Source organism: Leguminivora glycinivorella, chromosome Z (assembly GCF_023078275.1).
Source record: "Leguminivora glycinivorella isolate SPB_JAAS2020 chromosome Z, LegGlyc_1.1, whole genome shotgun sequence".
Taxonomy (NCBI): Eukaryota; Metazoa; Arthropoda; class Insecta; order Lepidoptera; family Tortricidae; genus Leguminivora; species Leguminivora glycinivorella.
The window spans coordinates 20,981,065-20,995,362 of record NC_062998.1 but is presented as its reverse complement, the minus strand read 5'-3'; the positions used below and the strand labels follow the sequence as shown (position 1 = coordinate 20,995,362).

At 36.5% G+C, this 14,298-nt stretch overlaps 2 protein-coding genes across 2 annotated transcripts; one reads left to right on the top strand and one right to left on the bottom strand.

Annotated features, from left to right (window-relative positions):
• The first annotated feature begins 2,027 nt into the window (after window positions 1-2,027).
• Window positions 2,028-5,318, top strand: LOC125241607 (HIG1 domain family member 1A, mitochondrial-like). The gene is made up of 3 exons (XM_048150168.1): window positions 2,028-2,183; window positions 2,318-2,420; window positions 3,612-5,318. The coding sequence occupies exons 2-3, from the start codon at window positions 2,327-2,329 to the stop codon at window positions 3,827-3,829; spliced, it is 312 nt and encodes a 103-aa protein (XP_048006125.1). The 5' UTR covers window positions 2,028-2,183; window positions 2,318-2,326; the 3' UTR covers window positions 3,830-5,318.
• A 2,648-nt stretch (window positions 5,319-7,966) lies between these two features.
• Window positions 7,967-10,253, bottom strand: LOC125241842 (zinc finger MYM-type protein 1-like). The gene is made up of 2 exons (XM_048150504.1): window positions 10,127-10,253; window positions 7,967-9,468 (listed from the first exon to the last, which is right to left on the bottom strand). The coding sequence occupies exon 2, from the start codon at window positions 9,413-9,415 to the stop codon at window positions 7,967-7,969; it is 1,449 nt and encodes a 482-aa protein (XP_048006461.1). The 5' UTR covers window positions 9,416-9,468; window positions 10,127-10,253.
• Between the last annotated feature and the right edge of the window lie 4,045 nt (window positions 10,254-14,298).

The window sequence follows — 14,298 nt, the reverse complement described above, 5'->3', positions numbered from 1 at the left end:
CCACGGGCGGCTGAAGGATTACAAACTCGAGTTATTAAAGCCATTCAAACAGCCTCTAGTTCGTAATCCTTCACTTTCCGCCCTTAATACACAATACAATACAATACTCTTTATTGCACACCTCACATAGTTTACAAGTAATACACAAGAACCAAAACAAATTAAACAGAGGTAACAACAGGCGATCTTATCGCTTAAGAGCGATCTCTTCCAGACAACCTTTGGGCACTGGAGTTAATATAATCAGAATATATGGTAGGTGGCTCTAAGAAATATGAGAAGTAGAATTTAAATACAACCAAACAACACAAAACACTCATTCAAATAGACATACATAAATAAGTATAACCATAAACATACACACATAAATACACATATAAAAAGGTTTATATTAATAAAGAAACAAACAACAGTGTCATTCATAAAATCTAAGGAAGGGAAAGATAGTATTCTTTAAGGTTTGATTTAAAAGAGGCAATAGATTGAGAACGTCTTAACTCAACTCAACAGGGAGAGAGTTCCACAGTTGAATAGCTTGGAAAGTAAATGAACGATTATAAAATTTGGAAGATGAAGATGGCACAGATAGAAGGAAATTTTGAGAGGATCTAATTGAATTAAGATAAGAGAAACACTCCTTGAGATAACGGGGAGTTGCTGGATTAAAAAGTATAGAATAAAGAAGAGAAATTACAATGTGCCTACTATTATGTGTGTCCTTTAAAAAAAATAGGATAAAATGCTTACCTACTGATAATCAGCAGTAATGAACCTAAGTATTGTCGACACTGGATGTTCCGTATGTCGTAAGGGTCAAACAACGACTTTTCAGGTCAGGAGAACCATAATAGTGCGTGATCGATACATATCCGGTTCGAAGGACCACTTTGTTTAAACACATTGCTACGATACCAAACATTTTATTCTTATATTGACAGTTTCTTGCATAATATTAACCGTTATCTAGTTTCCGTCTGTAACAGTGACATCTATTAGGTACACCGGATAACAAACTAAACATCGACCCGAACAAGGGCGATAAATAAGAAAGTCGAAACGAGTGGTTATAAGTGATAACTTAAAACACGAACGTAGTGTTTGAAATCGACACGAGCTGCGAATTTTGCGTGTAGTGTCTTAGTCTTACAACATTGGTATTTGAAAATGTCTAAGACATACGGCCTTAACACCACGATACGTAAAAAGTAAAAACCTATAACTATATTCGATCGAAACTATACTAGGACATAATATTTTTCACGACTTTAACAGAAAAGACATCCATGATTGGCCCATGATTCTTCCAAAACAGATGACAAAGTTGTATTTTATCCACAAGAGTGCAAAGTAATTTCATACAAATATTGAATCATACATGACCAATGAATTGATGGATTTGATTTACTTAGTTCAATGTTTTAGTTTTTGATATACCTATAGTAGGTCCTTGTGTTGGTGTGGTGAACATTTTGTATGTGTTTCACTCGGTAGCAACCTTCGTGCCTTAAAACCCTCGCTACGCTCGCGGTTCAATAAGGCACGTGCGGATAAACATTATTTTCACCCCTTGTAAAACTTAGGAAGTTACGACAAACTTTAACCATCCTAGATAACTTTGTTATTAAGAGTCGTATCAAGATTTTAAAACCGCAGTCAGTGTAATACTTACACGACTTACGACATTTTAAATTTCCGGTGTCGATATATGTAGTTCGTATCATTCAGAATGACGCGCAAATTGTCAAATCTAACCTTTAATTCTTGGCATTACGAGTATGAATCAACGCACGCGTCCTCGGGAATGAAGGACACGATCTATAATAAGAAGTATATTAATCGTTTTCAGGAATTTAATGAAGCGGAGACGAAGGATACATTCTTAGCTCGCGGTAAATACCCGCTCGCAGCTGGCAGCGGCAGTTTCCTCACGGCACCAGTCACATCATCGCATACGTACCTCCATACGATGACTTGACGTCACCCGCTAATCGAGGTTCCCCTCCCCGCCGCCGCGCCGCGCCGCCGCGTTGCCGTCTGCACGGGCACTGGCGCTACTAGCATCCGTCACCGCACCGCACCGTCAGTCAGTCTCACTCGCGTTGTTGAAGCTACGGCGCTCGTTTGCCACTATATCATTGTTAACATTACAATACTTTTCACTTTTATCAATCTAAATCCTATAGGTAATTTTTAATTGCGTAAACCATTAAATATCAATTCATTTTGGTACCGAATTGTATTGGTGCTATAAATATTTCACAACATTTCGTTTTATAGAATTTTAGTGTTACTTACATTAGTGCTGTTTTCTTTTCAGATTATTAAAATGGCCCAAGGTAAACCTGCGTTTGACTACCATGAAGAGTCTCAAAGTGAGAAATTGGCACGTAAATCAAAGGAATCTCCGTTTATGGTTATTGGTAAGTACCTCGACTATAAGCTATAGGTACCTGCTGACGTCTGCCTCACATAACCTTAACCTTAGTCAGCTGTGACTATCGGTTGACAATGGCATTGAGATATGATTTTTTTTACTCCGGGCACATGATGGACAACGTAACAAATGTGATGTGATGTTTTATATAAGTACTTACCTACTATATATTATAGTGAACGTTAAATTCGACACGCAGTTAGATCCATTAACAATAACCACCCGGTATATCGCTTTTTGCTAAATTCGAAATCTTTTTGTAGTTTTCATACATAAACATAACTTAGGATACCTATAAATTAGTTAGTGTGAGGGCCTTAATTATATTCATGAAGAATAGAGATACCTAGATGATAACAAATTATAACATAGAAGTTAACTGTCAAGTGTCTGACGGCACATGTCAAAATAAATAACATCAGAAAGTGGTAAAGGTTGTCGTCACACACATGTTAAGTAGTTAAGTTATTTTTTTATTAGGACTCGATAACCGTAGAGTTAAACGCTAGTTCCTTAGAGAAAATAATTGTATTTTACCTACCTAAAGAATCTTGCCTTAAAGTTAACCGAACTCAATAGAAACACGGTGTATACTCAGATTTTTTTATACGCTATATTAACGTTTTTAGTGGTTTTCTGTCGATAACTGGTACGAATATGTTGCCATTAAAAGGATTTTTTTATGATATGAATTATGATACAGTAATTTTTCATTTTTGTTGTAATTTACCAACATTACTGCTAGGTATGTATCTAGACTTTAATTTTAAACAAAAAAACTGTACATAATTACATTCATTTTAATATTTTAACTATAAAATTTATCAAACATATTTCGCTAGCCATAACCTATTTAGGCTATTTATACATATACATATAGGACCATTTCGTTTCGGGCCGGTTGCACCAACCGTCTGTCTCCGTTAAAGCGTTCGTTAAATTTTATTGTTTGGGAAGTTCCATAGACGTCTGCTGCGTGACGATGATGTGTCTGTCAAATGTAGTTAATAATGCAACTGGCTTAGTGTGATAATGATAAGATACGTTCTCTCGACTACTATAGGACCAGAAATTGTTACTCGGCAGTGAATTTACTACATACCTGTATGAAAACGAGGGCTCCATAGTATTTAGATTAGTTATTTATCTTTGTAAAGATGAGTGTTGTTGTTGTCAGGTCTGGGCGGGCTGGCGGCGGCCGTGGGCGCGGGCGCGTACCAGTACAAACGGCGCGGCGCCATGAGCACCAGCGTGTTCCTCATGCAGTTCCGCGTGATCGCGCAGGGCGCCGCCGTCGGCGCGCTCACCGCCGGCATGGCCTACACGCTCTTCAGGAACCACTTCTTCAAGCCCAAGGAGGATATCATCGCCACCATCAAACCGAACGAACACTGATGCTCACATCATCTTTGCAAATCTGCTTGGCTGTTTTAGTTCAATCCTTCCGCAATCGTCAGCACAATAGAGCTTGGCTGGCGTTCTCGCTGCACCCGCGTTTGTCTATTTTACAAAGCGAATGATATTTTAGGTATAAATAATGTTGGTGCTCGAGGAAGTGAGATTAGTGAGCAAGGCAAGAATTGTGATATACTTTATTTGTGTAGGTTTTAAACATCCTAATACACGCAGAAAGGTAATACTTCTATGCTGACCACCAGTACTGAACAAATAGTACCACGGGTTATTTAGGTAGGTACTTACTTATTTTCTAAATTACCTATGTGTTACATTTTAGTAAGTGCCGGTATTTATTACAATTGTAAAATATATTATTGCCTTTAAGGATTAATATATGCTTTAATGTAAATACATTTATCTTAGCGCCAAAATATTAGGTAATTTTATTGTGATGATAATGAGCGTGTGTGTTGTAAGGCGGAATGTACCTTGTAATTACAGTAGAGTTCATAAATACATATGTGTTCATTTTTTCACCTTATTGCAAAGAGCTAAGATAAATAAATGTACACATAATTCTGAATTCTACTGTAACTCCATACTTTAGCTTGGGTTTATATTTATATGACTGAACCTAAAACGACAGTTCAATTGCACGATCTACTACTACTGAACAATTGAGACATATTTTATTATTTAGTAAAGTAAATTGGTTGGACAATCACCTGTCGTTTTGTTTTGGTGTCTTTTACTGACGGTACCTACAGTGTCTCGTGTGACTCGTGTCTCCATGCATTTGAGCCAACAACTATAAGAGAGGCGTTTGAAATTTAATTCTAATTAAATAAATCATATTTTTGTTTTTCCTAATAAATAACTCTAAACAATACGACAGTGTTTTCAAAAGAGAGGGTTGCCTTGCTTTGCCGTACCACAAGGGACATCGCGAAGATTCTTTAGGATATGCGGAGCGCGAGGTTGTAAAATTCAATAATTCTGGATACAAACTGCGTTGTTAAATTATTTATTTATTGTATTAGTTACTCCTAATATGTGATGATGTTGATGAGTGATCACCGATGAGATGATCCTAGCCTACGAATATCTATTTAAGTAGGTCTGATTCAGAGTTCGAAGAAATTATTTTTCTATGCGTATGTACGCCATGGAAAACAATAAAATAAAAATGTATACTATTGCACTAATTCGATTTCAACGACCTATCTAGGCTGCTGGGTCTAACGACCTATCATCTGGGCTGGTAGTGGGTCTGGGTACCCTACCCGCCCATGGGTCCCACAACACAAACCATATTGAGCTTACTGATTTGGGGTCTGATCCATTATTAAATTTATCAATTATTATGTATTTACTACATATTTCCTACATCTGCGTATTTTGTAATAAATTTAATAACGGAGTTCGGCGAGTCTTCTTGTTAATACATGTTAATATGTGTTACTGCATTAAATTATTGTGAAACATCTATATGTATATTTTTATTTTCACTTCATGCTTTTTATTTATACCCTATGTTATGTACCTATTTAGCTTTTATTGCACTTTATCCGGCAAGCATTTAATAGATGGGCATTTTCACAATTTGGGTCCCCCCAATTAGCGTAAGTTATTAACAAACATTAACTCGCTGTCAGTTTTGTGACGACAATTAAGCATAAAATCCGTCTAAAAAATTACTTTTCTCACATTCTGAATATAGATTACCTATCGCTTAAATATTTATGTCAATTAACACAAAAACAATATTTTTATTGAAATTTCATACTTAACTATCGTCACAAAAGTCACAAAACTGACAGCGAGTTAATTTTTGTTAACGACTTACGCTAATTAGGGGGACCCAAATTCTGAAAATGCCCAGATGCCTATCTAAGTACGTACCTACTGCTGGACATACATTTACTATGAGTATAATGACTGGTATACCTATCTATGATAATTGATAATAGCAGCAAATCTCATTCTATGGCCTTTGGCTAGTCTGTGGTCAAGAGGAAGCCCATTTATAATTTAAAAAAAATAAGTAGTTTACTTTCATGTTTTTTCATACCACCGGTATTTTTCTGTGATGGATAGTAGTCATATGTAAAAAAGTTTTAAATAGTATGTTACCTTACAAGTGTGGAATTTGATAAATTACCTCTTACCCAACCTAAGAACGTAAAGTGCTATTTTGCGCACTAATGCAGTAAAGTAGCTTTATATGTCCTGTAATACTTACAGTATAGTACATTACGATACAAGTGCGTAAAAAAGGAAGTTCGAATCGAGTGGCGATAAATTAAAACACGACCGAAGGGAGTGTTTTAAATCGACACGAGTTACGAATTTCCTTTTTGCACGTGTATCGTACGACGTTTTTCAGTACAGATGAGTCTCCGAAGTTTCGACCTGGCATATAATGAACCACTTCTCGAACTAGTGCGTAAAAAAACGACCATCTGTACTGAAAAGTATATTACGGTACGAGTGCGAAACGTAGACAAAATTCTTAAAAAATGTCGTAAAATTAAAATACATACAACGCGGAATGTACAAAGCCCTCGTAGTAGTGTATTTCAGCCGCTGAGTCATCCTCGTTTACCCTTTCCGATTAGCTGCGCATTGTGCGGCCGGGGAAGTCCAGCGAGAACAGGAAAAGTGCATGCAGCCATGCAATAAGAGTGCGCTTGCGCTGTTGCGCTACAGGTGCACACTGCACACCCACCTTTAGCAGTTAATTTAAGTATAATAATAGGTATAACAGAACTTTGCAAAACCTACGAAGTATTTACCTACATGTCTGCAGTGCCGTAACTAGCCTTTTATGCACCCAGTGCGAGCTTTCAAAACTGCGCCCCTGAAAAATGCTCTAACCAGGCTCTGAAAATAAAATTGACAAATGTGCATACAAATAAATCTATCTATTTATTGTTAACCAAAGTATGTAAGTACCTACTTAGTATATTTCTTTAAGATAAAAATTGTTTATTCAAAAATAGTTGCTCAAATACAGAAATGAGTACTTACTTTAAGATTACTTAAAGATTTACTTTCCTCGCTTTTCTCATTGCGAAGTCCTTTATTACATTTTCATATGACAGGAGCCGTGCTATGTCGCGTTCAATCGACAAAATTGCTAGGCCAGACAATCTTTCTTGACCCATCGTCGAGCGCAGATACGTTTTTATTAATTTGAGCTTACTGAACGATCTCTCGCAAGAAGCTACAGTCACTGGCATCGTTAAAAATATCTTTAAAACGACTACTATATTGGGAAACATTTCCTTTAAATCCAGTTCCACTATAGCTTTGAGAAGACCCATACTTGACTGACATTCACAATTATCAAATAATGTAGTCGCTTCAACTTGACTCTTCAAAGTTTCTATTTCGGACCAAAATTCTGTCGCATTTATATCTGCAGAATATTTGATGCTCAAATCAGCTGCATATTTTTTTAGTTCTTCAACCGAATATGTAGTAATGTGTTTTAAGGTCAAAAAACCGAAAGAGTTATGTATGTCGCGTAGTTTTTCGAATCGCCATTTTAATTCAGAAATGATTGTATCTATTGCTTCATTTATCTGAATTTTGAAACTTTGTTGCTGAGTAATGTCGTAGCCGGAGTCTGAACTTTCAATTAAATCGTGTCTTTTTACTCGCTTTCGTCGCTTTTCAGGAAAATTGTCTTCAATGCCACATTGTTCACAAATCTTTTTGCCTTTTCGAAAACAATGTCTATAGTCTCGCGAATATTTTGTATCTGGTTTGTTAATCCCTTTATTAATTCAGAAGCTTTGTCGATAGTCATAGTTTTAGACTGTAGAGCTACATTCACTTTGTCAACAGATTCCAAAATTTTATCCCAAATTTGGAGAGTACATATGAATTTATAATTAATTTGGTCCATTATGCTTTTAGCTGCAGAAATTGTTTCAGCATTGTAATCATTGGTAGTTTGAATCTTTAGCACACACCAGATTTGGGGTATTTGCGAGTTCAAAGCTTTGACAGCCCTAGCTTTAGAGGCCCATCTAGTGTCGGCGTGTTTTTTCAAAGAAATATTTAAGTATTTCATTAAAGTTTCCCATCTGACCGTTGAACTCGAAAAAAACACAAATATTTTCTGGATTAATCCAAAAATGTGATCATGTCAGGTGTGACACTAGCAGCGTGTACGCCAGATAAATTCAAAGAATGCGCTGCACACGGCACATAATCAGCATTTTCATTAATTTGTTTTATTTTGGCTTGGACTCCGTTATATTTACCGGCCATATTACTACCATTGTCGTAGCCTTGGCCACGAAGATCTTGAATATTCAATCCATCAACTTCTAATTTCTCTAAAATCTCTTTCGACAATCCCTCGCCCGTTTTTTCATGAGACTGGATGAAATCTATGAACCGTTCTTCGATTGTAACTTTCTGCTCGGATACTTTTACGAATCTCAATATTTGTGACATCTGTTCTTTATGCGATACGTCTGGCGTACAATCAAAAAGTATGGAAAAGTATTTTGCCGCACGAACATCGTCTAAAATTTGTTTTTTGACCTCAGAGGCAAGAATATCTATAAGCTCGTTTTGAATATAAGGCGTAAAATATGAAATATTTCCTTTATGAAGCGATTCAATATGCGCTCTAAGTTCAGGGTCGAATTTTGAAATCATATCGACGGCACTTAAGAAAACTCCAGATCCTGATTCTCCAATACGCTCATGAGAGCCTCTGAGCGGTAAATTATTTTCCGCGCAAAACAAAAGTATGTTGGTACACACTTTTAAAATATGTCTCCACTTATTTGTTTCTTGATCAATAGCCTTTTGTAAGGATGCATCTATTGTGGTCTTACGTTTTATTTTCTGTTCAAGCATTTTCCACTTAATACAATTTTCTCTATGAAATGTAGAGTTTTCGTGCTCAGGAATACGTGGACTTAAATGACGCCAATCATTAAATCCTTTTTGTGCATCAGCCAGGGCCGGCATTATTTGCTTAGTCGAGGAAGAACCGAAAAGTATACATGGGAAACAAAATATTGCATCTCTTTTTTTACTGTAAATCAACCAAGACCTGGGTACCATCTCGCCATTGCTCATTTTTTTTGTAAACCAATGTATATTAAATTTTCGTCCTGCGTCTTCAGTTGAAGAAATATTTTGACTTACTTTTCCTTGATCAGGACCTTTCTCGACAAGGAAACAACGAATGTGATCAGTTAATGGTAACCATGAAACAGGATCGTTTATGTCTAACTGGATCTTATCAGTAGCAGCTGCTTTTTCAATTTGAATTTCAGAACTTGGACTGGTGGTGATGGGTAAGGTCAAGTCTTGCTGGGATGGGTTGACTGGGTTGTCTTCTTTTTCTTTATATATTATCTTTAAATTGTTTCCAGATTTAGTTCCAGACATACCAGTGAGGGCCAAAACGTCATCATTGGACACATCTTCCTGACTGTTTTCTTGTTGTGTGACTGTCCACTTTCGTAAGGTATTTTCCATTTTTTTTGCTTCCATCTCTCTAACGCGTTTTCTCTTACGAAATTCAGAACCAGATGGACGTTTTTGTGACATGTTGTTTGTTATAGCGTGAGTCCTTAGCTTACGGTAACCGACAGGTAATATTTCTGAAAAAAGAATCGCGAATCACGCCTAGTCTGATAAGTATATAATACAGGGTGTAAGTGACACCCTAGTGAAAACTATAACCAAGGCTTTAGACCGTCATCCTTAACAACCTACAGCAAGAACCGACCTCTCATACAAAATATTCAAATTGGTCGCTGATTTTGTACGAGAAGTCAATTTTTTTTTTTTTTATTTCCGACAAACGTTCTTGCTGTACGATATTTAGGATGATGGTCTGAAGCTATGGTTAAAGTTTTCGCAACGCTGTCACTTACATCCTGTATATGTAGTTCGGAAAACTTCGTGTTTCGGCTATCTTACTAGCCATTTTTTCGTTATTTTTTTTTATTGTTTATTATTGAGGGATTTTCAGACAGCAAATTAGAAAATAAAAACTATCGTTCAAGGATTGATCAAAAGGTGACATGTATGTCAAAAGCAAATATACGCTTTCTTTACGTAAAAGCCGAAAAAGTAATATTTATATGTCGTTCAATCAATAAATCTTTATTTTTGACATACCACACGCATAGGGCACCATCTCTATAAGATCTTATATTCTCTTTTTTTAATTTTCTATCTGAAAATTCCTCATTAGTACTTGACTTCACTTTGCCTGATGGACCTTAAATCTTTAAATACAATTTTCTAACTTACCCAAACGAGTTTATCAACGAACAACAAATCAACAATAACCTTATTCACTCTCACACACAATTTTACTTTAAATTAATGTCATTTTATACGAATAATGACAATAGTTGACAAAACAATCAATAACTATAACCTCCGCTACGGTCGGCATGTCTGTAAATAGTAGGCAGGTAGATAGAGTAGGTACATATGTAGATACCTAATTTTGCTACACATTGATAAACCACTTTGTCGCTATCCACCCTGTAGGTAAATTTATTTATTTATTTACTTACAGTATACAATTGTACCTTAACAGCTAAGGCCACAGCGGCACAAATTGTTATCGATAATACTTATACATCATGCGTGACGGGCCATTAAGGCTTCACGACACGTATAAGTCATATCTTTTACTCAGTCTCGGATGATAAAATTTAACACATATTTCAAATGAAGGGTTGATACTTCATAATAATATTTCGAAAGTACTAGTAGTAATATAAGAAGCGAATCAGTCACTAAGTAAACCTTATAATTTATAATATAACTCTTATAAGTCCCCCGCCACGTCTGTCTATTTGTTTTCATGCGGTTCGCTTTTGAATATTATAATGATTCAGGAAGGTCTACATATTCAATGTCTCTGTACACCTATACTGAAGTAGTTAACTACGTATGTATAGTGTACATAGCTAGTTATTAACGACTCCAGTTGAATGATATCACCTTACTATACCTGTTTTTTTCTCAACCATTTTTAAAATGCTCCGTCGCCTTTCCAAGACATCACTAGTTACCGGTTATTGAAAACGACTGTTACATCACTAGTTGACATTACATATCATGATTGACACTGACATATCAATAGATTCTAACCTAAAATAAAGTAGTAAACAACTTATTTTTTTACTAATTAACAATCATAGCACGTAAACATTAGGACATTAATTAATCTGTTACGTGATGCTATAAGAAATGATCTACAAACAATTTCAGTCTAGGAGCAGTTTAGTGCGGCGAGAGTTTACAATAGGCTAATCAACAAAATTGATATTTCTGTATTTTATAACAATAAAGGTCTTGAAATAATTATCTGTTTGACTTTGCACTAATAATCACTTCTCCTTATTTACGATGTATACTAATTTAAGTACAAATTCACTGAGTACACAACACTATTAATGTTCTTAATTTTAAATGAAATATTAAAACTTAAATAGGGAAATCACTTCTTAACAGTCTTTACACAAACACTTTTTTGTGGGTTTTACATGCCGTCCCGATCTGGTGGTAATGATTTCCTTTTCTGGTGAGGTCTTTGAACTTGTGAGTGACAAATATGATGATGACTCTGGGGTATTGACAGGAGTTGATTGTGGTGATCCATAAACAGTTTCAGAGTTGGGCTCTTGTATGGGACTGCTTACTGAGATCTCCGCTGATGGTGTTTTTGGTCTCATTACAGGTGATGATGTTCGACGTTGTTCTTCTGTCGGTGGCGAGTGGTTCATAGTCTCTGTTTGGTCTGTAATTGTATTTGGTTGATTGCAGTCCTCTGGAATGATACATATGACGGGCTCTTGACTTGGTGATGAAGACAAGTATGGCAGAGATGGTGTGAGAGCAGGGGTAGGGCTCTGTTTCTTTAAACCATTAGTCTGATCAGGTAGTTCAATGATTGCTTTCCTATTTTTCCTCATTTCACTTCCTTTTTCTGTCAATATGTTGTAGCTTCGAGGTTCTTCTCTTTTTCCAGTGACTGTTCCATGTATTTGTTCACTTGGTAGGAATACTCTTTTTCCAGTTTCTAATTCAGGTAGTTCTTTGGCTCTATGCCTTCTGTCATAGTTTTCTTTAGCTTTTTCTCTTCTTTTCAGTAATTGTTCTCTTATGTACTCTATATCTTGTGTTTTTGGTTTCAGTGCTGAAGATGTTGTTGGTATGTTTGTATTCAGAAGTCTAGACATAGCAATTTGTGATGGAGCAACTCCTAGTTTATTGGGTGTTGTCCTGTAGTGAAGTAGTCCAAGTAGAGGATCTTCTGGATTTTTATCAAATATAGTCTTAAAAATCTTTATTCCTATTTCCGCGGCTCCGTTGCTCTGGGGAAAATGAGGGCTAGAGGTGGTATGTGTAAATTCCCAGTCTCTTGCAAATTGCTTGAATTGTTTTGAAGCAAATTGAGGGCCATTGTCAGATCTTAAGATGCGGGGTATACCATGTCTGGCCATAATGCACTTTAGGTGGTTGATTATTGCCATAGAAGTAGTAGATGTTAGTGATACTATTTCAGGGTAGTTTGACAGTACATCCCTTACGACAAGGTATTCTTTTCCTTTGTAAGTACATAAATCAGCTGCTATTATTTCAAATGGGTATTTAGGTACATCTCCTGGTATGAGAGGTTCGGGCCTTTGTGTGGTCATTTTAGCACAGAACTCACATTTGTTTGACCATAGGGTGATGTCATGTTCCCATGTAGGCCACCATACTGCTTGTTTGGCTCGCATTTGGCTCTTGATAGCAGTGACGTGTCCAGTGTGGAGCTTTTCAATTATAGTTTCTCTTAGTGTTGTAGGTATGTATATTTTTAATCCACATGTAATTAATTTATTGGTCAGAACAAGGTCTTCTTTATGTTTCCAAAATGGCTTTATTTCTTCTTCAATATTTTTATAATTAGGCCATCCATGCATTATATATGTATATAGTTTCTTGCATATTTCATCTTCTTGTTGAGCTTCTTTTATTTTTTTAAGACGATCATCAGAGAAAGGCAATTCTTTGTGAATGCTCAGGAATGTTGTCTCGTCAAGCTTATCACTTCTCTCAAGGATGTCTTTGTCTTCTTCTTCAGTTGGAAGTGGGGCTCTAGATAGCATATCAGCTGTGTACATGTATTTTCCTGGGACATGTTCTATTTTATAGTTGAATGGAGTCATTCTCATTCTGAACCTTTGAAGTCTTGTAGGCAGGTCTGCTATAGGTTTTGATCCTAATATGGCAAGTAGGGGTTTGTGGTCAGATCTCAGAGTGAATGTTGGTAAACCTTGTAGGTAGAGTTTGAAGCGTTCGCATGCCATAGTTGTTGCACATGCCTCCTTTTCAATCATTGCATACCTCTGCTGAGTAGGTGTGAATGCGGATGACCAAAAGTGAACTGGTTTCCAAACATCTCCATGTTTTTGTTCAATCACTGCACCCATTCCATATTGTGATGCATCTGCCGAGACTCTGGTTTCTAAATTTGGGTCATAGTGTGCTAACTGAGGGGCTGTAGTTAACAACTTTTTGATTTCTTGAAATGCCTTAGTGTGTTCTGCATTCCATTCTCTCGAGGAATCCTTTTTTAGCAGGTCACGAAGAGGTTTTGTCACATCTGCTATGTTTGGTAGGAATCTGAGATGTTGATTTACGGCTCCCATGAAGCTTCTTAATGCTGTTAAGTCTTCAGGTATTGGAAGTTTATTTATTGCTTTTACTTTATCCTGTAGGGGTTGTATTCCGTTATTTGTTACTTTATAACCCAGGAATGTGCATTCGTTAGTTCTGAATATACATTTTTTTTTGTTTAAGGTCACTCCTCCTCTCTGTAAGGCTTTAAGGACTTGCTTGAGGTTTTCATCATGTTCTTGTACAGTTTTCCCATATATTAAGGTGTCATCTACATGATTTATACAACCTTTGATTCCTGCTAGTATTGTTGCCATTTTTCGTTGAAAAATCTCACTTGATGAATTCATGCCCATTGGCATTCTATTGAATCTATATCTTCCAAAGGGGGTGATGAAAGTAGTTAGATCTTTAGAATCTTCAGTAAGTTCAACTTGGAAGTAACTTTTTACAGCATCTATTTTTGAAAAGTATTTGGATCCAGCAAGTTGTGCAAGACACTCTTCCACGGTTGGCAAAGGATGGTATTCCCTCATGACGCTTTTATTCAGTTCTGTATAGTCGACTGTAACACGTACACTGGTGTTGTCATTTTTGTCCGGGACAGGTACCATTGGAGCGCACCATTCTGTTGGATGAGTTATAGGTTCGATTACTCCTATGTCTTGAAGGTTTTGCAGTGCTTTTTCTACTTTTGGTCTTATTGGTATGGAGATATGCCGTGGAGTAGTAACAGCATATGGTTTGGCGTTTTCTTTCAATTTTATGCAGTATTGGCCTTTCATGACACCTAGTCCAGT

What these genes read in the sequence shown, in the direction of transcription:
- LOC125241607 (XM_048150168.1), top strand. Translation starts at nt 2,327, where the DNA reads ATGGCCCAAGGTAAACCTGCGTTTGACTACCATGAAGAGTCTCAAAGT. An exon ending in ATCTCCGTTTATGGTTATTG is followed by an intron (nt 2,421 to 3,611) that starts GTAAGTACCTCG and finishes TGTTGTTGTCAG; the next exon opens with GTCTGGGCGGGCTGGCGGCG.
- LOC125241842 (XM_048150504.1), bottom strand. Translation starts at nt 9,415, where the DNA reads ATGTCACAAAAACGTCCATCTGGTTCTGAATTTCGTAAGAGAAAACGC.